This window comes from Falco cherrug, chromosome 9 (assembly GCF_023634085.1).
Source record: "Falco cherrug isolate bFalChe1 chromosome 9, bFalChe1.pri, whole genome shotgun sequence".
NCBI lineage: Eukaryota > Metazoa > Chordata > Aves > Falconiformes > Falconidae > Falco > Falco cherrug.
This window is the reverse complement of record NC_073705.1, coordinates 9895076-9919368: the sequence shown is the minus strand read 5'-3', so window position 1 is coordinate 9919368 and position 24293 is coordinate 9895076. Positions and strand designations below refer to the sequence as shown.

The following is a 24293-nucleotide window of genomic DNA, read 5'->3' as shown; positions in this document are numbered from 1 at the left end:
GCGTGCGAGATGCTTGGGGTGGCTGGGGGGTGCAGGGCTGGGTGCTGAGAGTGGCAGGGGGTGCAGCGCTCACCTGCATAGCCAGGTCGGCACTCGCATTTGTAGTCATTGACCCGCTGCACGCAGTTCTGGGTGCCGCGGGCGTCGCAGGGGTTGGACAGGCACTCGTTGACGTCTCCCTCGCAGCGCTCCCCTACAAAGCCAGGGGGGCAGATGCAGCTGTAGCCACCTACCCGATCCGTGCACTTGCCATTGTTAAAGCACTTGGGCCCCAGGGTGACAGGATCAAAGAAAGGGCTGCAGTCATCCACATTGATCTCACAGTGCACCCCTAGAGAAACGGGGGAACAACCCACACAGCTCATCAAACAGTATCGGGGTGCCTGGTGGTCCCTTGTGTGAACCTTCCCTGCGAAGGGGCTGAGCCTGACCAATTCAATGGCAGTCTGAGCCGCCGCTCTGGCAGGAGGCACGCAGCACCGTGCAGCACTGCGCAGCACCACGCAGCTCGCATCCAAGGTTGCATGGCCTTGATGGCTAAGCTCGCAAGCAAACACAAACCTCTACCCTTGCATTTGCTTCTGCTAGCCCAAGCAGCTAATGAGCAGATAGCGAGGATATCTGCACTCAGCCCGCTAATGCCCCAGCCTGGGGAATTAATTTACCTTGAGTTCCTCTGGGGCAGGAGCATTTGTAGGTATTGATGAGATCGATGCAGGTTCCTCCATTCTGGCATGGGTGGGACAAGCACTCATTGATCTCCTCTGAGCAGTTAACTCCATGATAACCAGCCACACACTAAAAAAAGGGAAGAGGGGAACTGTCAGAGAGGTTCACTCAATTCCCATGTGGCTGCAGGAGCACAGCCAGCACCCCAGCCTTCAACTCAGGCGAGGGGCACTGAGCCAGCCTGCAGCTGGGCCAGCTCCTTGGCAGCAGGAAGGCAGTAACTGTGCATCCCTGCCCTCCATGGCACCCACCTCACAGGAATAGCCTCCCAGGTAGTCTGTGCAGGTGGCTCCGTTCTGGCAGGGGTTGGGGGAGCACTCGTCCACCTGCTCCTCGCAGTAGCTGCCAGTGTAGCCGGCCTGGCAGCGACAGAAGTGAGTGTTGCCAGTGTCCACACAGAGCCCTGAATTCCTGCAGAGATGTGCTACATCGATACCTGCCAGGGAGAGCAGAGTGAGACACGGGGACCTTGGCGACAACCACGCACCGCAGGGCCATGTCCCGGCCGCCGCACGTCCCACTGGGGATCGCAGCTGGGACCACAGCCTCGGGGGGTGCACATCACAGCAATCCTTGAGATTGTGCTGGTTGTACCAAAGATCCCCACCAAGAGAACTCAGCATGACCCTGCTCAGAGCCCAGCACAGGGGGCATGTGGGGACCCCACCCTGGCCCTGCAGGGCCATACACATGGTGGGTACTTACCTTGCTGCTTAGCAGCCACCTCGCAGGAGACACTGGGGACATCGCAGTAGACCCCTGTCCATCCGCTGTTGCACTCGCAGCGGTACAGGTTGTTGGTCTGCCAGCACTTGCCTCCGTTTTTGCAGGGAGAGGACTCACACCAGCGCACCAGGTTCTGGGGAGAGCAGAGCAAGAGATGGGGGTCAGGACCCAGCAGGGCTTCTGCAGGAGTGGAAATTGGAGTGACCCCCCAAATCTCCACAGCCAGCATGCACAGACTGGGGCACGTGGCTGACAGCCCAAGGCTTCTCTACCTGGCAGTTGAGCCCAGTGTATCCCTGGGGACAAGTGCACTTGTACGTCCCGTAGCTGTCCTGACACGTGCCCCCATTCAGGCATGGCTTGGAGTCACACTCGTTGATGTCATGCTCGCAGTAGCTGCCCGTGAAGCCAGGCAGACAGACACAGGTGAAGGTGTTGATGCCATCCACACAGGTCCCACCGTTGAAACAGGAGCTGGGAACACAAGAGGTCACATCCCAGTGAGTCACCACTGGTCATGCACCACGCCAAAGCCCCCACAAACGAGCCCAGAGCTATGGGGCAGCGCGGGGTCCGCAGCACCTTGCTCCAGCCCCAACGCAGGCTATGCCCATGGCAGGAGCTGCACTGGGCTGTACCTCTCCGTGCAGTCAGGCGTGTTGTTCTCGCAGTGGATGCCACTGAAGCCGGAGGGGCAGGTGCAGGTGTAGCTATTGACACAGTCGGTGCAGTTGGCACCGTTCTTGCAGGGGTTGCTGGCACACTCGTTGATGTCCTCCTCACACTTGGGCCCACGGAAACCAGCCAGGCACTCACAGAAGAAAGTGCCAACTCCATCGGAGCAGGAGCCACCATTGTGGCATGGATCTGGAGAGGAGGGACGTGCATGTGAAGATGCAATGGGTGCAGCAGCCCTGCCTGGGACCTGTCCCACAGCACTGCCCCTCCACATGTCCCCTGGCCACACAGAGGGATAGGACAGAGCCCACGGACCAGGCAGGAGCCGGGCCAGCCCCACCAGAGCATTGGACACAAGGGACACACTTGCTCACTGCCTGCACGTCACTCTCCCCCCTCCAGCCTCCTTCCTGCCAGCTCCCATCTGGCTTTGGACTGACGCAGCTCTACCGGGACGTGTTTGAAGTGGCCCAAAAGCCCGAGCACGGCTGGCAGCATGGCCCCGGCCAAAGCAGTGGCTGGGGCTCGCCCGTGCACGGGGAGGAGGGTTCCAGCCCCAGGAAGGGCAGTGAAGCTGACTGCTAAGGGCCAGGCTGAGTGCAGGCGGTGGCCAGGGCAGCCCCTGCTCTTACTGGGCTTGCAGTCATCGATGTCAGTGTCACAGTTGCGGCCAGTGAAGCCGGTTCTGCAGGCGCAGCGGTAGCTCCCATTGGTGTTCTGGCACGTGGCCCCATTGCGGCAGGGGCTCTTCACACACTCATTGATGTCGATCTCGCAGGTCTGACCTGTGGGACAGAGACCACGTGGGCTGCAGGTGCTGGCAAAAGCCCCAAGGATGACGATGATGCCTTGGGCACTGCTTGTACCAGGGTGGGAGCCCTTGAAGCAAACCACCCCCACCAAGGGGTACAGGTGATGGCTGCTCCCATCCACCTGGCTGAGCTGTGGGGCAGGTCAGGACCCCCCTCGAGGCTGGGCACCGTGCAGGGCTGCTCCTGTTTGGCAGGGCACGCAGGCAGCCACCTGCCCGCTGCTCCCTGGCCATGATCCCTCCCCTCTCTCACCCCCTGAGCAGCTGAGGAGAGCAGGGTGTGCTGAACCTCCAGATGGGCCATGTCCCTACCTTGCCAGCCCGAGGGGCAACTGCAGGAGAAGCTTTTGTAGTCTTCTGACTCCCGGCACTCGCCACCATTCTTGCAGGGGGCGCCAGCGCAGGGGGCGAGCACATCCTCACAGGTGGCTCCTGCAGAGGCACAAGCACCCACTGACACCTGCCCCGAAATGATGGGTGGCCCAAGACCCCGCTACCCCGTCCCCTGCCTTGGGCCGCTGCCAGCCCTGGGACAGGCTCTAGGCTTCCCCACCAGCCCAGGGCAGTGCAGCTGAGGCTGTCTCATCTTTTCCATCCCTGGTCCCCTGTGACCCCCAGGCCCCCCATGAATCCTTTATACCCTGGCAATCTGGGCTGCGTTAAAGCGCTGCACACTTCCTTTGGCAGGGAAGCACTGCTCGGGGTGTCCTTCCCCCCCTTGTGCTCCCCCTCACCAACCCCCTCAGCCGTTTTTCCTGTTTACATCCAGCCAAGGCACATGTTACCTCCGAACCCTTATCTTCTCTGTCAGCCAGTATCTCCCGAACTGGCCTTTGCTATTTTCCAGAGCCTTCCCCTCCCCGCCTGCCCTGTCCTGGTCCCCCCAGGGGTTTCTATGGCCACTGCCGAGGGCAGGAAACGGCTCACGGCTTCCTGCAATTGTGCACCCGCTGCCGCTCTGCAAGAGCGGAAGAGGGAGGCCAGCAAACAGGAATTGTCTCAGCAGAATCCCCCAGCCCCTCGGCCTCGGCTCCCTTTTTCCAGCGTGAGCATCATGGCAGGAGAACTGGGCCACCGGCAGCACTGACCCCCCAGGGCGGTGGGGTGTGAATGGGGCGGCCACCTGGTGCTGCTGCCCTGGGTGCAGGCTGTGGCCAAGCCACCACTGCAGTGCCCTCCAGGAGCAGGAGGAGGAGGGAGGAAGCTCTAGCTGGCTGCTTCCGAAAGCTCCTCTGAATTTCCTCCAGCTGCGCGGCGGCATGGGGAGGTGGAGCTGCGGCCATGGGCAGCCCCATGGCAGGGCAGTGCGAGGGAAGCCTCCGTGCTTGGTGCCAGCTCCTCTCACGTATAGAGGGACCGATTTGCTGCCACACTCAAAGCAGCAGCCCTGCAGAGCCCCAGTGAGGGCCTGGAGGGCACAGGGAGCTCCCCCTCACCTGTGTAGGGCAGGAGGCAGTTGCAGGTGTAGCCAGCAACGTCATCGATGCATGTGCCCTGGTTCAGGCAGGGGTTGGAAGCACATTCGTTGATATTGGTCTGGCAGTTGGGTCCTGTGTTAAGAAAAATAGATAAAAGTGGCTGTGATGGAGCTGTGCTGGTGGTAGGGGGATGAGGGTACAGTGGGGATGTGGTTGTCTTTGGCACTGGCCAAATGGCAATGGCCCACCCATCGCCCTGGAAGAGCCTCTTGCTCTCAGCTCCAGCCATGGGTGCCCAAACTCCTGCTGAAGGTCCCCAGGCTGGCTGCACTGCCACATCTCCCAACCGGATCTGGAGTCTCCAGCATCCTCACAACGAAGCCTCCAGCCCATCTAATGTCATGGGGACACCCACCCACAGCTCCCACCCAGGCCCCAGCGTGGGGCGGACGGGGCAGTGGCCCTGGCTGCACCCTTACCACTGAAGCCCTCTCTGCAGGTGCAGATGTAGCCACTGGTCATGTCCTTGCAGGTGCCACCGTTCATGCAGGGATTGGATTCGCACTCATTATTGTTAATGTCGCAGTTTGTCCCACTCCAGCCTGGGTCACAGTCGCACCTGTAGCTTTGGGGAAAAATTGGGGCATAAAGCCCAGGATCTGTTCTGACCTGGCCCTCCTGGCTATACCAGCCATCATCTACCCAGCAAACCCCAGCTCTTAATTGTACCCCTGCAGGGAAACATCCCCGGCACTAGCACAGAGCACGGACAAGTACTGGCACAGGGGACTGCTGCTCGCCCTTGCCTCTAACCCCAACTCTGCTGGGTAGCCCTCTGGTCCCAGCAGCCCCACAGCAGCACCCACACTGTCCAGCCTACCCGTTCAGCCCATCGTGGCATTTCCCATGGATGCAGGGGTTGCTGTTGCACTCATTCACTTCAGACAGGCACTTGGGGTCATGGAAGCCCTCGGGGCAGAGGCAGGTGAATCCGTTGATGCCATCCTTGCATGTGCCCCCGTTGTGGCAGGGGTTGCTGGAGCATTCGTCAATGTTGATGTTGCACATGCGCCCTGGGAAAGGGGTGTGTGAGGTAACGTTATCCCATAGGATGCATGGCACGGTGGGCGCGCACTGCTTCCTGGGGGGCACCCACAGGGCAGGTCCCCCTCCAGCCACCTGGGGAATGGATGCCCGAGGCTCTAATCTCCAGGCACACGTGTGCCAGCCATGCAGGAGCGGGCTGCCCTCCAGGTAGGGTGACTTCACACCCCTGCATCGCCCACCTGGCTTAATTAAACGCGACTGGGAAGAGGCCATGTCCTGGGCTCGTTTGGTCCAGGAGGGAATAACGAAGGGAGCAGGTTTCAGCCTGTAACCCTACCTGCCGCGGCTGACAAAGCCAGGCTTTATTGCAGCTCCCGGCGGGCAGGAGGACGGGGGGCCATGTGAGTGGGGAGAGGCAGGGGCTGCTCCCATCAAAGCCCTCTGCCGTTTCCAGCAGCAATCAAACAAACCAGTTGGACAAGGCAGCAACCTGATACCCATGGGAGTGGGCGCAGCAGGAGTCAAATTCGCGGCACCAGACACCCCTTTGATTTCGGCCTGAGCCAGGGTCACCCTCCTGAACAAGCAGGACTGCTGGAGGGTGCAAAAACCTCTGGCAAGTGGGACGGCAGCACCTCCCCTCCTGGCTGCACCTTCGCCCTGGCTGCGTGGGGTACCACAAGCTGCAGGCATCCCAGCACTGGCACAGGAGACATCCCAGGGCTCCATGGCACAAGGCTGGATCCAGATCATGTCCCCAGGGTGCCACAGTGGCTGTCATGCCCTGCTCTCACCTGTGTACCCCGGCTCGCAGGTGCACTCATAGCCGTTGATCTTGTCGATGCACTTGCCATAGTCGCAGGGGCTGCTGGCGCAGTCATCCAGGTTGATCTCGCAGTTGGGCCCTGGTGAGGAGAGTGGTGCCATTAGGGGGTCCCCAACCCCGCTGACAAGGCAAAATGAAGCCCGCCGGCACCAACTGCTGCTACAAGCAGCTCCCTGGCTCCTGGCTGGGGCACGGCTCCCATGAGAGCCAGGCACCAAACCGGGACAACTCACCCTCAGCCGAGGGTGCCGCTGCTGGTGGCGGCCCAGGGCCAACTCGCCCCGGGATGGGGCTGGGAGCGGGGTGCTGTGTCGGCATGGCCAACCTGCACGGAGCCCCTGGAGGGTCTCTCCCACTCACCTGTGGTCCCTTTGAGGCAGAGGCAGTTGTAGGCATTGTTCCTGTCCTGGCAGGTCCCCCCATTTTTGCAGGGCTGGCTCTGGCACTCATTGATGTTGATGTCGCAGCGATGGCCCGTGTAGCCGGGCTGGCAGAGGCAGGTGAAGGTGGCGATGCTGTCCTTGCAGGTCCCGTAGTGGCATGGGTCTGGGTTGCACTCATCGATATCGATCTCGCAATGAGCACCCGAGAAACCTGCCACCAGCGGGAGAGACACGGGGTCAGGATGGGGGGCACGGGGTCAGGACGGGGTATGCAGGGTCAGGGTGGAGGACGCTCCTTCCCACCCTGGCCAGGTATGAGGCAGCACACCGGGGTGGCTCAACGTGCCCACCTGCCCTGCCGCACGACCCAGGACCCCCAGGAGCGGGGCGCAGGCGGGGGAGCACCCTGGCGTGCAGCGGCAGGGCTGGTCAGACCCGGCTCACAGCTTTGTCCCGGGGCGCACAATGACCGGCATTAAGCCGCCTCAGCTCAGGAGTGGGGCCCCGCGTTTGCCTGCGGCTTGTCCCGGAGCGCGTGGGGGGGCCAGCCGCAGGCACCCCCGAATAATAACCCCCCCGGCAGATCCTATTCTCCTGGCCGGCTCCCTCCCCGCCGGGTTTGGGGGTGGAGAGCTGAGGACAAAGTACAGCTTTGACTAGACCCCGCCAAGCCCACATAGCAGCTTTTCATCGGGGCTTGGCATTAGCAAGACACTAATTAGAGGCCATTCAGCTGGAAGATTTCTGGCGGGAGCTGCTCCACAAAAGAGCCACTGTTTGCCACCAGGGCTCAAGTCATCATTTTGTGCAACTGCTCCTTGGGTTTCGGTCGGCGAGCCCCCGCAGCCCTGCACCTTGCGTCCTCATAGAGGCAGCTTTATTCCTTCCTTCCTGCCTTACCCCTTGCTGCCGCCCGCCGCCGAGGCGGGGAGCACGGCGGGACGGCTGCTGCAGGGCCACACCTCGGGAGCACGGGGCTCCAGCGGGCAGCAGGGTGACACCAGGGAAAGGGACAGTCCTGCCCCACGGAGTCCCACTAGCGGGGACTGACCCCACTGCCAGGGGGGTTTGGGGACACCCGCCATGGCAGGTGCTTGGGGAGGTGGGCACTTCATAATTTGGCAACAGGGTTTTACGGCACATCACCGGGTAGAAATGGCTTGTTCCTGCCCAGCAGCGCAGGACCCCTGGAGCCCCCCAGGGACACAGCGACCCCTCACCTTCGGTGCACTCGCAGCTGTAGGTGTTGGGGCCATCCACGCACTTGGCACCGTTCTTGCAGGGGGTGCTGGCGCACTCATCGATGTCGAACTGGCAGAGGTGCCCGTTGAAGCCTGGAATGGAGGGAGAGGTCACCTCCCCGTGCAGTGGCTGGACCCGCCAGCCTCCCCCCGCCGCCAGGCAGATCCCGCCGGCCCCCCATGTCCCGGCCGGGGCGCCGGGTTTCCATGGGGACGGCTGCTGGGGGCCCTGAATGCGGGGCTGCGACCCACCATTGAGAGCATCTTATTTACATCTCTAGAGGAGCAAAGTCTCTGAACTTCAAAACCTCCTTTCACAGATTAACCGTCTCCCCATTCTCCGCTCCACCCTGTGACTTTGACACCACATTCAAAGCTGCTGGTGCGGCCCCCCCGGCCCCCAGTCCTCCTTCCCAAAGAGGGGCCTTTTCAAGTGCAAAGCCATGGGGTTTAATCCTCCTTCCCCTCTCCCATGGGCCGGACCTGGAGCAGCATCGCCTGCACGGCGAGGGGCTCAGCCCCTCGCTGCCATGGGGGAACCCCCCCATCAAAATTCCCAAGAAGTGCTCAGCTCCCTCTCCCCCTTTCAAGAGGCTCTAAAATTCAAGGATCCTATTTTCGGCTCCTTCCCAGCTCGAGCTGAGCTGCACCACGGCTTTGACTCCACCGTGATGGCAGCAGGATGGATGCCACGTACCAGTGGGGCACTCGCAGTGGAACTCGTTGATCTTGTCAAGGCAGTTGCCGTTGTGCAGGCAGGGGCTGCTGGCACACTCATCTGTGTTGATCTCGCAGTAAACCCCCTCGTAACCTGCGGGGAGACCCGGCACGCCATCAACACCATGGCACGGGGACGGCACAACGCGCAGGATGGGCAGGTTACACCAGGGCACCTTTGGCCTCCCCGTCTTTACAAAGGCAGCTCAGGAGCTGTGCTACAGGTGGTGGGACTTGATGCACAAGCTGCTCCATGATTGTCCACTCCAGATCTCCCTGCCCTTGGCTTGATCCAAGCCAGCAAGTTCAGCAAAAGGAGGAGCCCAGAGCAGTGCTGATGGTCCCCAACTCTCACCTCCTGTCCCCACACTGCTGCGGGAGACTGCGCCACCTCTACCGAGCTCTTTCTTTTTGGTGCTGTCTCCACGAACACGTGCCTCCCACAGCTCCTCACCCAAACCAACACTGAGCTGAAGCTCAGGGGCACCCAGGTCCCTGCCACCACCCGCACCCAGCACCGGGGCAGGGGTCCCCAGGGCTGCCCTGCCCACCCACCAGGCATGCAGATGCACTGGAACTCCCCAATCTGATCCAGGCAGGTGGCATCATTCTGGCAGGGGTTGGAGAGGCACTCGTTGACATCGATCTCACAGCGAGGGCCTGAGTAGCCCTGCAGGCACTGACACTGGAAGGACCCCTGGGTGTTGATGCATTTCCCCGCGTGCTCACAAGGGTTGGCTCCTGCAACACACAAGCATGGCTCACAGGACATGCTCCCAGATGTATGTGAGCTCCCGGTGGCACCGGCACTCTTCCCAGCTTCTCCTCTGCTGCCCGCACAGCTCAGCCCCGGTGCTCACCCAGCGAGCACTCGTCCACGTCCTGGTTGCAGGCTGGCCCCATGTACCCCGAAGGACACGTGCAGATGGCTTTGCCGTTGACAGGGTTGGTGTCGCAGTTGGAGCCCTCGTTGCAGGGGTTGCTGATGCAGGCGTCATCGAGGTGGCACAGCAAACCTGGGTGGCAAAAGGCAGGCGTATGTCAAGGGTGATGGGCGCACAAGTCATCACGCACCAAGACCTAAGCTAGGAGCCAGGGGACATGCGGGGAGCTGCCACCCTGCACCGCGAGCAGGGGGCAAGATGGGACGGGGCCTCACCTGTGCGGCCGTGGGGGCACTCGCAGTAGAAGGAGGCTACCCGGTCGTGGCAGGTGGCCCCGTGGAAGCAGGCAGCCATGGCACAGTCATCGATGTTCTCGCTGCAGTCCTCCCCTGTCCAGCCATTGACGCAGACGCAGTTGTAGCCGCCATGGTTGTTATGGCAGGTGCCCCCATTCTGGCAGGCATTGGGCATCAGCTGGCACTCATCCACATCCTCGGTGCAGTACTGACCTGCCAGGGGACAGGGCACACGCATGAGTCCGGCACTGCCCAGCTCCCACAGGCTCCACGAGCATTGCTGTGAAGCAGGACAGCTCTCCCCATCTGGTCCCCAGTGTTCCCTGGGGCAGGATTCGTCCTTCCAGCCCAGTCCTGTGCCACCCTCACCGCCAGCAGCAGTGTTACCTGTCCACTCGGGTGGGCACTGGCAGTTGTAGGTGTTGACACCGTCCACGCAGGTGCCCCCATTCTTGCAGTTGTTGCCTGGACAGTCATTGATGTTCTCCTCACAGTTCTGGCCCGTGAACCCTGTGCAGAGGAGACATCTGCCGTGATGCCAGCCCACCAATCGGCCATGCCACTGCCTCAGCCCCTCACCCCCCCGCCCCCCCCCCCCCCCCCGCCGATGGCAGGTTGCTCGTTACTGGCTGCCGAGCGTGTACCAGGTGCTCCCAGCCCAGCTTTGAAGCCAGCCGCCTGGTTTCATCCCCAGCCCCGTCCTGCGTCTGCTGGGGCTTGGTTCTGCCATGCAGGTTTCCCTGCCAGGACACCATCACCGGAGCCTGGCAAGCAGCAGCATCTTCCTCCGCACAGGGCAGACGGGGCGTCCCCAGCACAGGGCTTGCCTGCCAAAGCCCCCGGCTCCGGAGACGCTTGCCTCGGGCGGTGGAGGATCCGGCTCCACGGAAAGCTGGGATGAACTGGGGCTGCTCCCACGAAGGCTTGCGGCACCCGGTGCTGAATCACCGGCTTTTAATTTCACATCTAAAGAGCCTCAGCAGCAGCGCTTGGCCCGGAGGGGGATCCATGTCCCTGGCAGGGTGAACCACCGCCCACGCGGCGCTAATCCCAGCCCACCTCTCTCGCGGTGAGCCCGGCTGCCGGGGTTTATGTTATCACCTCCACCCGACAGCATGGCACACACAGAAACCACGCTGCCCCCGGGCCTCTCCCCGTGGCCTCTGCAGCAGAAATGAAACACCCAGGCCCGTCTCAGAGCATCTGCCAAGCTGTCCCGTCCCCCTCCAGCTGCCACTTGGGTTAAGTGCTGCATTTACCGAAGACCCCCAAAGCCCCAACCAGCCGCCGTCAGGATTCCCAGCCCGCCCAGACACACAGGGTCGGGACAGCAATGCCAGCCCGTGGCAGCTCCCCGCGGTGCCGGCGTGCCCCTGCAGCTCCCCAAACTCCCCAAGGCATCCTGCACGCCCAAATTGGGCTGCTCCCCTGTGCGGGCAGCTCACTGCATCACCTCCGCCTCCACGGGGAAGGGACCGTGTGCCCAGGCTCAGCCCCTGTGGGACCCCAGACCCTGTCCCAGCTGGGGGTTTCCCCCTTGCTCTCTCCGAAGGGCCGTGTTTTCCTCTCCCCCACAGCCTCAGCCCCACTGCACGAGGAGCTGCAACAGTTATTTGCGATTCCTGGTAGGAGTCCAAAGCAGATAATGTTGATTTGCACCTCGGTTTTAAGCAGCTGGGCTGAAACTGAACAGCAATAACTGGCAATGTCCTAGACACCAGGATTAACTCATTTTGAACCATCCGAATGAGGAATGAGTAATTAGTACTGCAATTACTTTAAACTCAGGGTTACATTCTACAGCGATGGCATGATAAAACAGCCCAGATTAGTTTAACTTGAAGAAACCCGGTATGGCCAGGCCTCTCCGGGAATGAAAAGGGGACATTGTTTCAGGTTTGCTGTGCTGCATACCAGCGTATCAATCACCCTCTTATCATGAGAAACAGCCTCCAGTCCCTCCGGCCTCCACCCAAGCCAATGCAGCTCCTGCACCAAGCCACGTGGGATGGCAGAGGTGCCGAGCAAGCCCCCTGTCCCCTCCCCTGTCCCCTCCGGAGCAGGGGCTGTGCTGCACCACCCCACAGGAGGCAAACCAGCTCGTGCAGCATGCAAATCTAGAAGCGGCCCACGAAGCTGCAGCTGGGCGTGAAAAGTAGCGATCCCCACTGCAGCAGGGATGCTCCCCGAGGGCCATGCCTCACCCCGACATGCCCGACGCCTGGGCTGCTCCGGAGAAAGTGCCTCGTCAGCAGAACGGCAGGGCAGGGCCAGCGCCGCTCCTCCTGCCCCCTCCACCTGCCCATCCCTGTGGCAATGCTGCTCTGCCGGGCCAGGGCTTGGAGCTGCTCCCGCAGAGCATCGCCCCTGGGAGCTCCCGGTGGCACTGGCTCATCCCAGAAGGAAAGGCTTCCTTCCCCGGCACTGCTCGCCTGGTCAGCCCCGACGCCTTGCTGCCCCTAAAGACAGGAGCTTTGCTCCAGCCTGGGTGAGCAGGCGTGGAGGGGAAGCAGGAGATCCTGCAGGGCCCTATGTATTTTGGATGGTTAACTAGTCTCCTGAGTTACTGCAGCCAAAAGCTTTGGGAAGGGGATTGAACCTCTGAGCCTGTGTCAGAGATCAAGACGAGATCCCTCGTGCTGCCCTGTGGGGATCACGCCTCTTCCCCCAGCACCGGGCAGGGCTGCCAGCAGGATGCGGGTACATCTGTGCCACCTGAGAGACCCCATTCCCACCCCAATGCCACATCCCCAGTGGCGGTGGGGCAGGAGCTGCCGCAGAGGGAGGCGGGGGCTCCCCGCAGTAATGCCCAGCACTGCCCAGGGCACACAGCAGAGAAGCCGCCTACCCCTTGTATTGCCCCAGCGGGGCTATAGGCAACCAGAGGAGATCAAAGCAGCCCCACAAGAGACTTCTCAGGCAGCTCAGCCCTGCCCACAGCTTCCTTCCAAGGCAGAGGGTGGATGCGCCCCCCCCGCGTCTGCCGCAGCCGGCCGGCGTGGCTGGCCCGGGTGAGAAATGGCACTTGCCCCCTGGCAAGCACAGCCTGGTCTGACCATGGGGCTGCACTGGGGCTCTGGGCTGTGCCACCCGCCGGCAGAAAATTCCACTATTTCATTTCTCCAGCTGTCACGGGGCCGTGGGGGGGAACACACAGCCCCTTCCGCTCCCTGCCCCGACCGCACTGCAGACTGCTGCCCCAGGGCAGAACCGAAAGGGCTTGCCGGGGTCAGGGGCCCCTTTCGCAGCAGCTTTTCTTTCCTCCGGCATGCAGGGTGCAAGCTCCCTTGCAAGGTGCTGAGCTCCTGGGACAGCCCCCAGCGGGCCCCCTCCTGCAAGAACCCTTCATTTCAGCCGCTGGGCTTTGGCTGGGCTGCTCCAGCGCTTGCCGGAGGGAGCAGCAGCGAGCATGGAGAGGGTCTCCCTTCCCCAACTCCATTCACACTCGGAAACTTTCCAAAACAGCTATTCCGGGCTAATTATTCCATTCTGGAAGTGGATTAAGCTAAAGCGGAAAAAGGCACTCTTATTCTGGAATATGAGCATCCGCACAGGGGCCTCTGCTGAAACAGTTGTTTTGGAAGAGCTATTTTGGTGAATCACCAAGTATAAAAAGCCCCCAGATGACCTCTCATCTTCGGGCATTGCTGCCCAACGTTTTCCTAAATGCACATGGCACAGTGAGCCCACAGCCCCTCGATTTTGTCCCCCCCCCAGAGCCATCACCCAAGGAAAGATAGAGCACTCCTTGTTTACGGAGGGCAAAGAGGCTGCAAGAGGGTCCCCTGGCCCTGTCCCCCCCTCGGAGGCAGCCTCTACCTGGCAGGCATGTGCAGTCATAGGTGGTGTCTCCGATCTGGCGGCACGTCCCCCCGTTCTGGCAGGGCGAGGGGTTGCAGGGTACGTAGAGATGCTCACAGTTCTGCCCAGTGTATGCTGGCTTGCAGGAGCACTGGTAGGTGCCCACCTCGTTGGTGCAGCTCCCACCGTTCTTGCAGACGGGCGGTGAGATGTTGCACTCGTTGATGTCCTGCTTGCAGTTGGCCCCGTGGAAGCCGGCGGTGCACCGGCAGATGTAGTGGGCTTCGAAGGGGACACACTGGCCCCCGTTGGCGCAGGGGTTGGAGGCACAGGGGTCGGCCTGCTGGCAGGTTTTGCCTGGGGAGGGCAGGGAGGGAGGATGAGGATGCGAACTGCAGCTCAGGCTCTTGGTGGGAGCGATCCTTGCGCTGGGGTGCAGACCCAGCTCTGGGACTGTGTTCACAGCGATCACAACTAACTCCCCCCACCTCTGCCCCCGGAAAATCCTCACGCATGCAGGAGGTTCGCAGCTCACCCAGCCAGGGACCCCCCCCCCCCCCCCAAGCCCCAACATGGGTTTGCAGACCCCATCGCTCCCCCAGCACCGAAGGAAGCTGCAATCACAGGCAGCACCCTTCTCCATCCACAGGGGTCTTCCAGGAGCATATGCCTCCCGGCCAGGTCACCGCGTCCCCACACTGTGCAGCGGCACCAGCTCACCTGACCACCCCGGTGGGCAGCGGCACTTGTACTCGCTGAGCGTCAGCAGGTCGCAGGTCCCCCCGTTGCGGCAGGGGTTGCTGAGGCAGACGTTGTCACGGGGCGTCAGGCAGAGCTCGTCGGTGAAGCCCAGGCGGCAGGCGCAGGTGTAGTCCACAGTGCTGCCGTGCACCACCGCGGTGCAGGTGCCGGCGTTCTTGCAGGGGGAGCTCAGGCAGGGGTTGGGCAGCTGGCACCGCTCGCCCATGTAGGCATTGCTACACCTGGCAGGGGCGAGACACGCCGTCAGTGGGATCAGCCCCGCGGGGACACCCGGACGCCCCAGGGACCGGCTCCAGGAACACCTCCCCAGGCCCAGCCCCACACCGCATCTCGGAATGTCAGGTTTGACAATTGCAAGGCTCTGCCCTGGCCGCTCTGGGCTGAGAAGAGGAAGATGAAAGAGGTGCCGGGAACAAAGGCATCCCCCATCGAGGGGCCTGCACTGACTTGCAAAACCGCAGCCTCCAGCGCTGACGTCCTGCTTCTCATCGCAATGTGCTTTTTGTGGGCCCACCCTCCCCATCGCTGGAAAGGAAACCAAGGCACAAGGAGCCAGGAGCACCCCCAAACCTGTACCCAACCCAGGGCACCTACAGACCCCCAGGGAACAGAAACCCCAGGGCCAAGCAGCACGGGGACAGCCCTGTGCTCCTGCCCGTCCCTCCCGGCGCTGGATTCCCTTCTCCACCAGGGCAACTTCTAATCCTCCTCCATCCTCAGAAATCACTCAAACATGGGCTCGGTGTTGGCTGGTAGCAGGTGGGACACATTCCTGCTCCCCGCAGCCAGCTGAGATCTTCCCCAAAGCCAAACCCTGCACAAGAAGGGCTGAGCAGCCCCGGCTGCCATGTCCCTCTGTGGGGGGGCCCTGAGAAAAGGCCCCCCGATGCGGCCACCAGCTCAACCATCTGTCACCGTTGGCCAACAGGGCTGGAACAACTGCCTGCTGCAGGAACGGGGCAGGTGATGGGGACATGCCCCAAGGGCAAATCCCACCAGTCATCCCAGCGAGGCTGGGCAGGATGCAGGGCCGGCAAAGGACCCCACGGACTGGGGAGACGCCCCCCAGGAAAGGGAGGACAGAGCAAAGCTGTGCACAGAGAGACCAAGGGCACCTGACATCAAGAGAATATCCCAGGGATGAGGCCCTTCAGCATCTCCCCAGCGCAAACCCTCCTGCACGGCTTCTCTTTTAGCATGTCTGCAACACGAGGTGCCACGCGTCTTGTCCCCTAGCAGCTCTGCTCACATTACACCACCTCCAAAGGCCACCACCCTGGCCGCGCTGTGCCGAGCGGCCATTGCGAGAAGGGCACGGGAGGAGTGAGACGCCACCAGCACGCTGCTGTCCCACACCGCGATGGCAATGCCACCGCAGCAGAGCAGGGCATGCCACGCTCAGCTGCTGCCGGGCTGCTGGCTGCTATCAGAGACCCTGAGAGCAGAAATAAACCTGGGGTCGGCTGCATGTGTTGCCGTGAGCTTGGGATAAGGCAGTCACTGCTGGAGGTGATGGACCTGGGCACAGGGGGACTGTGGTGCCCGCTGTGCTTTGGCAGGTCAGAGAGCTCAGGGTACCCACGTGCCCACACCCATCGCCACCCAAGCTAGCAGGACCTTGTGTCCCCAAGCCTCGTGCGTGGCATCCAAGGCTCCTGTGGCAGGCAGACCCCTGGGGTGCACTGGGCCAGGGAACGCTGCAACCCCAAGGCTGTAGAGCAGAGCACTCACCTGCAAACCCCAAAACAAGAACGTGGGGCTCCTCCAGGGAAGCACAGCCAGCAACCCCCCGCCCTCAGCCAGCCCTAACCCGGAGCTGCCGCGCTTTGCCGCGCCACGCTGGCGGCAGGACCGCGTTCTGGCCCTGCTCCCCCTCTCTTTTTCCCCTACTTTTTTTTTTTTTTTTTTTTTTTAACCCAATTCTGATTTCATTGTTGGGGATTGTGTGAGAATTTGTCAGGATTCAGAGACATTTTGAGTTAATGAGACGGCATTATCCAGGCCAAATGAAAAAGAAAATGTGTATAATAATAAATCAGGGCATCTGCTCGGCACACAAAGGGCGGCGGGGAGCAGGTGTGCATCCTAATGAGGCAGAGCAGCTGCCGGCGGCCGATGCGATGCCCGGCTCGACGGCGGCTCCGAGCCCAGGGCGCCATGGCCACGGGGCGACGGCGCTTCTGGGTGGCTGCGCCACGGCCGCGCGGGCAATGCAAGGGCTGGGGCCGCGGCCGCCTGAGAGGGGCCATTGTGCGGGGCCAGGCGGCCGGCACAGGCACGCCGCCGGCGAACCGCTCAAGTGTGCAGTCATCTGGTAAAAGCACCGCTCTCCCCCGCCTCGCCGCACCACACACGCTTTTTTTCTTAAAACAATCCGCCAGGCCCTCGCGGCGGCTGGCGGACAGGGAAGCGTCACGAGGTTCTCCAAGGGGAGAAAAAAAAAAAAAAAAAAAAAGGAATAAGAATAATAATTTAAAAAAAAATGATGATGGACAAAGAGCCCCAGAGAATGCGCGGGAATCGCTGAGCACGTGGGAACCAGCACGGCACTGGCTTTGGTTTGCGGCAGTGCCACCGTGGGCAGCCGGGACCTGGAGGCGATGCTCTGCATCCCTGGCCGAGCCGGGCAGGCAGTGCAGCCGCTGCTGGGATTGGGGGTCCTGCACCACAGAGCTTAAATGAGGCCAGTGCGAGGGGCGCAGAGCCGAAAGCCCTCCCACCCAATTAAGTTTTCGGACCGTTTCCAATTTCAGTGCAGGCAAGTGGTGGTTTGAGCTCACGGATGGGAAGCTCAGCCCGAGCCTGGGCATGGTTATTAGCCAGGAGGTTAATTAGTGACTGGAGAAACTCCCCTGAGCCCCTGCCCGAAGGCGCAAAGGGGGCCGGGGCCATTGGCAGTGCCTGGGCTGGGGGCTGCCCTATGCCCAGCTGCTCTGCCCTGGTGCTTTCCAGGCTTTTGCTTCAGGAAATCCCTCAAGTTTCATGGAGTTTGCAGATTTGTTTTAAATGGCTTTCTATTTGTTTGTTTTAAGAGCTGGTTTATGGATGCAATCAGCTCGAGAAGAGAGGAGGGTGCGGCAGACACAGGAAAGGGCTTGGCACAGGTCTGCCCAGGCCAGAAGGGGCTGAGCTGAGTGATGGACACACACGGCAGGTGGGACCAGGATACGACCAGGGTACGGTACGCTCATGCATCACATTTCCCCTCCCTGCAAGGTGGGTATTTCCAGCCACAGAGAAGTGCTAGTGATCCAATTTTCCAGAAAAAAAGCAATACGACACAGGCACCCTTAAAATCCAGTAGCCACTACTGTAACCCATGGAAGAGTTTGCATCGCACAGAGTGGGGCTGTGCAACACAGACCCACGGTGGAGGTCTGGTGACTCCTGAACCACAACCGCAACTGTGGCAGGGACGGGGACAGCACTGGCATACCCAGTCCAGCCCTGGCATACCCATGGCACACACAGCACCAACTCCCAGTGCGGGGAGCCCTCTCAAATCCTTCCACAGTTTTCTAAGCCATTTCAGTTTCTTATCAAGGTTTCAGAACAAAAGGTCTCTGATGGCCCAGATATCACTGTCACGATAGTGATATCGTCGCTCAGCGAGAGCATGGAATGAGGACACTGGATGCTCCTCCACTTGCACACAGCAGCACCTGGGACATGCCTACGGGCTGTCTTGCACCCAGCAGCTTCATCATCTGTAGATGCTTCTGCACAGAAACGATGCTATTTCTGACCAGGTTTGCAACAACAAGTCTGAGACAGGGCAGGGGAGAGCGTGGCTGCGGACCAAAGCCACGGGATGAATCCTGCTGTTACCTCCCCGTGTGGGTCCCACGGCTCACTCGCAGCCGGAGACTCTGGAGCCGCATTTAAAAGCCCAACAACCGCAACAGCTTTATAGCCCTGGCTGCAGAGGAAAGCCTGGAGACAAGCCTTGCATGCAAAGCAAGAGATCAAAAACCAGGTGAAGAATAAGGCCAGCCCAAGATGTAGTTATTTTTCAGCTCTCCCAGGTCTGGAAAGGCTGGATTCAGCAGAACCAAGTTCAGCTCCCAGCTGTGCTGCAGCTTCATCATGCATCCACCTACTTCTCCAGGGGCTAAAAAGCTCTCCCAAAGTTCAGCCCAGGGAGCTAAGCTTTATTTTCTGTAAAAAACATACCGGCGGGTGGTGGTGTCACAGCTCCCAGGTGAGCAGACACGGAGGATGCGACGTCCCCGCAGGCTCAGCAGGGTGAAGATCACCCTGTGGTTTTTCCTTTGGCATTTCCCAAGCAAGGACTACCCAACCAAACCCCAAGCAGCTTATGGAAATTAGCATAAGAGACATTAAAGCTACACTTTAATTATAGATATATGTGTTGGCAGAGGACAGGGCGGGTGCTCCAGGATCAGAACAGCTCAGAAGGGCCATTAGAAAGCAACTTCGAGGCAGTGAAAGGCAGCTGAGCTCCCTGGGGTCCTGAGGAGCCTTCAAGAAATCTCCAGAGAGGCCAGCATGGCCACGCTCCCAGCCCCACGCCACAATGTACGCTTCGTTCCCGACCCAGGCAGGAATGGCTAAAAATACCGGTGCCTCTCCCTCCCCGGAGCATGCAGCTGAGAACCGTTTCTGTCAACTCATTAAGCTGCTGAAGAGGCAGCAAACACTCCTGCCACGACCCACCCCACCGTTTCAAATGGTGACAGAGGGTGACGACATCCCAACCCCGGTGATGGCCGAGCCCTGCTCCAATGCACGATGCTCCCTCTCCCAGCACCGTGCCAATGTAAGGAGCAAGCCTGGGCAGACAGTCTCACAACTTCTCACTTCCAGGATATTTTTTATGTGACCTAACCAAGGGACTGGGGCTGTCACCAAAGCACCAGGCAGGACAGGGGACAGCGATGCGGCAGCTGGTCCCCATCCCTGCGGATGGGGATGCTGCATGTGCTCCTCGCAGGTGTGAACATGCTGATTTACATCCCCTGAGCGTCTGGGACTGCCATCCATCCCAGTGGCTTTTTGTTCTGGGGGGGTCAGGCAGAGGCTGGGGGCTGGATTCCCACATCAGGCTGCAACGCATCTTCCACCCACCCCCCCCCACGCTGGCCCCAAGCGAGCACCCACGCCTGGAGCACAAACTGCTGCGAGGGGGGAGGCACAATTAATAATGCACCACGCTCCCAACCCATAAATCTCCAGCACGATTCATGGGCGATGTGAAGGGTGACGGAGAAGGCCTTGTCCAAGGTCAGACTGTGAGTCCCGGGGGACAGCCTGGGAATGGGAACAGTGGCCCTGAATTCCCACCCCGTTCCCAGCGCCGAGCCCGGGCCAAATCTGGATCTGCTCAGCGTGGGCACGTGCATTTGTTGTGTCTGCTGCACATCCTTAACGAGTTACAAACAACGGCCCAGCACTGCAGTTATTTCAGCAAGGATCCAGAAAAGCTCGGCAGATCATATAATCAAAAGCATGAATGAGCCGTAGGAACATCAGTGTGCCAACAAACTCTGCTGCTGCCGCCGCCCCAGCTTTGCATTACGCACGTGCTTGGCCGGGCGCCGCGGCATGGAGCAGTGCCGGCAGAGTTGGGGTGCCCATCCCAGCCCCCAGCAGCCCTCAGGTCCCACACTGGGTGCTCTGTGCGTGCGGCTCTGCACCCACTGCCGGCCCTTTGTTCGCTCCCTCCCTGCTTGCGGTGCGCAAGGCCTTCCCTCCAACCCACCAGCAACAGGTTTTGTCCCTCCGCAGCAATGTGGGCACTGAAAGCATCCCGAGGCAGATGTTTCTGTGACCTCTGACCCAAGACTAATGTTTTCCTTTCTGTGCTAAGCTGCCATCTGCCACGGCCGGCACAGATGACACCCAGGAGCTCCCACAGCCCACCCCGGCACGGCTCCTGCATGGCGGCATGGGGGCTTTGTTCAAATTTGGGATGTGTCAGCTCTGCCCAAGCACAGCCCAGGGGCCAGGGGGTGTTTCAGAGGTGCTGGGTGCATGGGGGATCCCCTGGATGTTGGGGGGCTCAGCAGAGGCTGCGCCTGCACCACCCCACAGCTGAGAACAGCCACACTTATGACACCCATTGCTCTCCTGCCCGGCGCCAGCGCATCCTCCCAAGGGCTGAGACCTTGGCAGGGCTGGAGGTAAAACCCACCCCGGGCTTAAAACGCACAAAATAGACCACAAACAAAAGCTTAAAACGCACAAAATAAACCACAAGCAAAATGAAAACCAAGTGTAAGCTGGAGCATGGCCACCAGACATGGCAGGGCAGGGGGCAGACCCACGCCGCAGGAGGGGATGGGGGGGCTGGCAGTGAGCCCCATCCCCACCGCTGGCCCCGTGTCCAGGCTGCCTCTTATCTGCACTGCTATCATAACCTCTTCCTCACCCACATCTGCTGGAAGCATAAATGGCCACGCTTGTTTTCCCCAAGGTATGAGCACCGTGGGAAAGCTGAGGAGGGGAGGCTCAGGTCTTTACTCAAGCCCCATTTTGGGGGTCTTGAGACTAACGGAGCCAGGAGAGTCCCTGTTGTCTCTAGGGCAGCAGTGAACCTAGGCACCAGGTGTGGGGTCTCCCCCGCCACAGGGAGCTGGCCCCATCCCGCTACCCATCCCCAGGCGCAGGCTGGGCTGGTGGCAATGCTGCTTTCTGCCCGGTGGTACCCATGGCCTGGAGCAGCCATCCCAGACAAGCCATCCTCTCTGTGCCCCAGAGCCCCCGGCAGAGCCACCCCAGCACAGAGGCGGTTCAGCAACCACAACCGTGACCCTGCGTGGCGCAGAGGGTCTCCACCGACAGACCACCACACCCACACAGCCCTCTGCACCAGCAAACACTGCAGGACCGAGCGGATGCCTGCACCAGTGCGGACCCTGCGGAGCGAAGCAAGTGGCCAAACGTGAGCAGGACGCTCGGATTTCACGTGTTTGCTGGCAACAGCTGAGGGAAGAAGAAATAACCAGCAGGAGAGTCCCCCTCAGCTGCACTAAGTGACCACTGCCACTGCTGCCAGCCACAGAGTGGAGACAGGGCCCTACCCCCCCCCACCCCCACCCCGCACGCCCCTGGGGTAACTGCCGTCCTTGGAGCCACAGCTGCCTGCCTTCACACCTCCACCTGTGCCACCCCAGCAGCTGCAGACCCCGGGCGTTAAGCTCGCTTTCCATCAGGCATTCACGCACAAGAGTCACTTTTCCAGTTGTGCCAGTGGCTTCCTGCCTGGCACAGCCTGGAAGCAACACCCCAGCTTTCTCCTGGAGTTACACCCTTCCCCCTAAGACACACTTGCTCAGTGCCAGCCCGGAGGATCCTGATCTCCCCCAGCTCCAATCCAACCAGAGAAAGGGGTGGTGCTCAGGGATACGTCTCCATGTCACCGAGAGATTTGCTTCGTACTCCATCTTCCATTCCACCTTATTCCATTCATCCTTATCCATTGCTTTCCCACCAGCCCCTCCTGTGCTCCTGCATGGAGCATCATCAGGGACTGCACGTGCACACAACTGTCTACAGGATGGCTTCCCCGCAGCATCAGCCTGCCCCAGAAGTACCCCATGAGCACAGGAGAACACTCCGGAGCCAGGGGAAAGCAGACAGGCCTGGGAAATGGTCCGCTGGGAAAGCAGAACTCAGCACCCTGCGTCTCAGCCCATGTCCTGCTCAGCTCCTGCCCCGGCATTGCCACCCTGCCCAGGGTGGCAGGGCACCCCTTGAGCCAGCAGAAGAGAGATGGGTGCAGGGAGATGAGAAACAATTTTGGACGCTGCCCTGAGCTCCCTGGGGTATGTGGGGCTGTGGCTGCTCCCTCCTGCCCTGCCCGCCTGAGGCTGGTGGGGGCCGCTTGAGCCCCCTCCCAGCCGCGGGCACAGCCAGGCTCACCGCGCCTCACCTGCAGCTTTGCTCTGTGGTTTCTGGCACAGCCGTCCGTTAAGAAACCAAAGGCTTTGCCACGGCTCCCAGGAGAGCCAAGGCAGAAGAGGCAGAGCTGCCCAGCTCCCCCTCACACACATCGGGCACCCCGGCTGGGCGATACACCCCAGAGCTCCCACCAGCCCTGCTGCACTCCCCCGGCGCCAGCACGGCCCCACAAACACCTCCGGCAGCCGCAACATGGCTCCCAGCACCAAAACCCAGTGCTAAACCAAACTGGTGGTTTTTTTTATGAAGTCCCATCCAGGACCTGCTTTATTAAACACTCTGGGACACCAGCCTGGGAAAAAAAGAGAGTTTCACACAGGGAGGGCGGTTGGCAAAGCAGCAGGTTACTCCGAGTGACATCAGGTTAATAAAGCAAGAGCAGATCTCCAGTCTTGTTTAATTAAAAAAAGCAAACTGCAATTCCAAAGTCTTTGATGTGTTTTTTGGTTTTTTTTTGTTCGTTCCATTTCATTTTTGACCTAGCCCAAGCCATCTAATTGAGATTTTAAGATCCAGACTTTCATCTGGAGAGAAACTAAAGGAATTCCGAAAGCTGGATGTACTCATGGACAGGAGTGGGGAAAAACGTGCTAGAGCCCTGTTCCTCCTACCAGTTCGATGGGGAGAGGGAAAAAAAATGGCTTTGTTTCTTAAGTAGACATTAGTCAGGACATTTTGGGAATCAAAGTTCCCATTGTAATGAAAAACAATATAATCCCATTACTAAGCAAAGTGGCCAGGCTATTCACCGGGTGGTAACCGGCTACCTGGGAAGGAGCAGCCCTTCAATGGAGCTTCATTCACAATAAACATGAAAGATGTCGAAGGAAGAGACCAAGACAAAACTCGCTTCATTCCCACCCTCAACAATGGCTGCTATGGATTTTTTTTCCCCAGTTGATGTTTTTTATATCCTCTGCCGGCATGAATCTGCACAGCCCTATTGTTCGTGGGAGCGGGCTGCCCTGAGCCGAGCTCTGCCCTCTCTGCTCATCCCGGTCCCTGCTCAACCTTCTCTTGGAGGAGCCCATTTATGGGGCCACCATGAAGGATGTGCTTCCCTAGGGAACACAGCCTGGGCTGAAGCCGGCGAGTGATCCCACTGTCCCCTTGCCGGGCAGGGGCGAGCATCCTGAGGCAGGTCCTCAAGAAGTGCCCACACGGGTGACCAGGGTGACCGGGGTGCCCAACCGCTGTTACCCAGCTCTCCTCTCCCTCCGCAGTGCTGCCCAGCAGCTGTGGCGTTTGAGAGCACCCACTGCAACTGCTCCCTGCTTTGATTTTTCAGATGTAAACATTTTCCCTTTAAAAACATTCTATCCTTTAAGCCAGCTGAAAGAAAAGTTGGAACTGGGGGGAGATGCGGAATTTCCTCCTCCTGAGGCCACCCTCCCTTCCCCGTCCCTTTCAGGGTACGTGCCCATTTCCACCCGCTCTGGACACAGTGCTGCCCACACCCGCTGCCTGTGCAGGGCAAATCCACGCTGCCTTGCTCTGACATGCACACAGTGCCGGTGTCACCACCTTCCTAAGCGATGAATTCTTATTTTTTTTTCGTTATCCCCTTAAACGAAGTTTTGGCTACACACCGTGCTGCCTGAGAGCCAAATATGGAAAACTCCCACCCGGGACACGCGTGACCCCACCATCCCCTCTTCTAATCCTGAACATAAAACCTGAGATTAGGATCTGAACAGCCACCAAGAGTTTAAACAAGCTATATTTAGCTCCGATATTTATAAACAGGAGGGGGGGTGGGGGGGGGTGCAGAGCACATGGATGCCCCTGCAGCACAAACCCTAAAGCCAGAGCAATTTGCTCCGAGGCTTTTTTGGTGAAAGGATGGGAGGGCACAGATGGCCAGTGATGGATCCAGTTCCCCCCAGCCACAGCCATGAAGCTGCTGGTTTCTCTTCGCAAGCAAAGCTCCCCAAAACAGTTATTAGCAACAAAAACCTCGCCTCCTTGGATACTATGGCCTGAGGGACGTAAAGCACCTCCAAGCAGACGGGTATCTATCTGCTCCTGGGATCTGCATCCCGGGATTTCTG

The 24293-nt window shown here is 60.2% G+C and overlaps 1 protein-coding gene across 4 annotated transcripts in view; it reads right to left on the bottom strand.

Moving 5' to 3' along the window:
• The window catches only part of NOTCH1 (notch receptor 1), a 44634-nt gene that overhangs the window by 10553 nt on the left and 9788 nt on the right, over positions 1-24293 (bottom strand). For 2 of the 4 annotated variants that reach the window (XM_055720710.1, XM_055720711.1), the window contains exons 3-23: positions 14278-14540; positions 13576-13914; positions 10144-10266; positions 9736-9969; positions 9437-9592; positions 9132-9317; positions 8557-8670; positions 7839-7952; positions 6596-6829; positions 6204-6314; positions 5243-5435; positions 4842-4987; positions 4381-4494; positions 3257-3376; positions 2766-2918; positions 2094-2322; positions 1728-1929; positions 1435-1588; positions 981-1165; positions 666-798; positions 74-331 (exon numbers count right to left, since the gene is read on the bottom strand). In XM_055720710.1, coding sequence (XP_055576685.1) covers positions 74-331; positions 666-798; positions 981-1165; positions 1435-1588; positions 1728-1929; positions 2094-2322; positions 2766-2918; positions 3257-3376; positions 4381-4494; positions 4842-4987; positions 5243-5435; positions 6204-6314; positions 6596-6829; positions 7839-7952; positions 8557-8670; positions 9132-9317; positions 9437-9592; positions 9736-9969; positions 10144-10266; positions 13576-13914; positions 14278-14540 — 3761 coding nt within the window. The remainder of the gene's footprint in view (positions 1-73; positions 332-665; positions 799-980; positions 1166-1434; positions 1589-1727; positions 1930-2093; positions 2323-2765; positions 2919-3256; positions 3377-4380; positions 4495-4841; positions 4988-5242; positions 5436-6203; positions 6315-6595; positions 6830-7838; positions 7953-8556; positions 8671-9131; positions 9318-9436; positions 9593-9735; positions 9970-10143; positions 10267-13575; positions 13915-14277; positions 14541-24293) is intronic. The other 2 variants (XM_055720712.1, XM_055720713.1) reach the window with 1 other exon arrangement.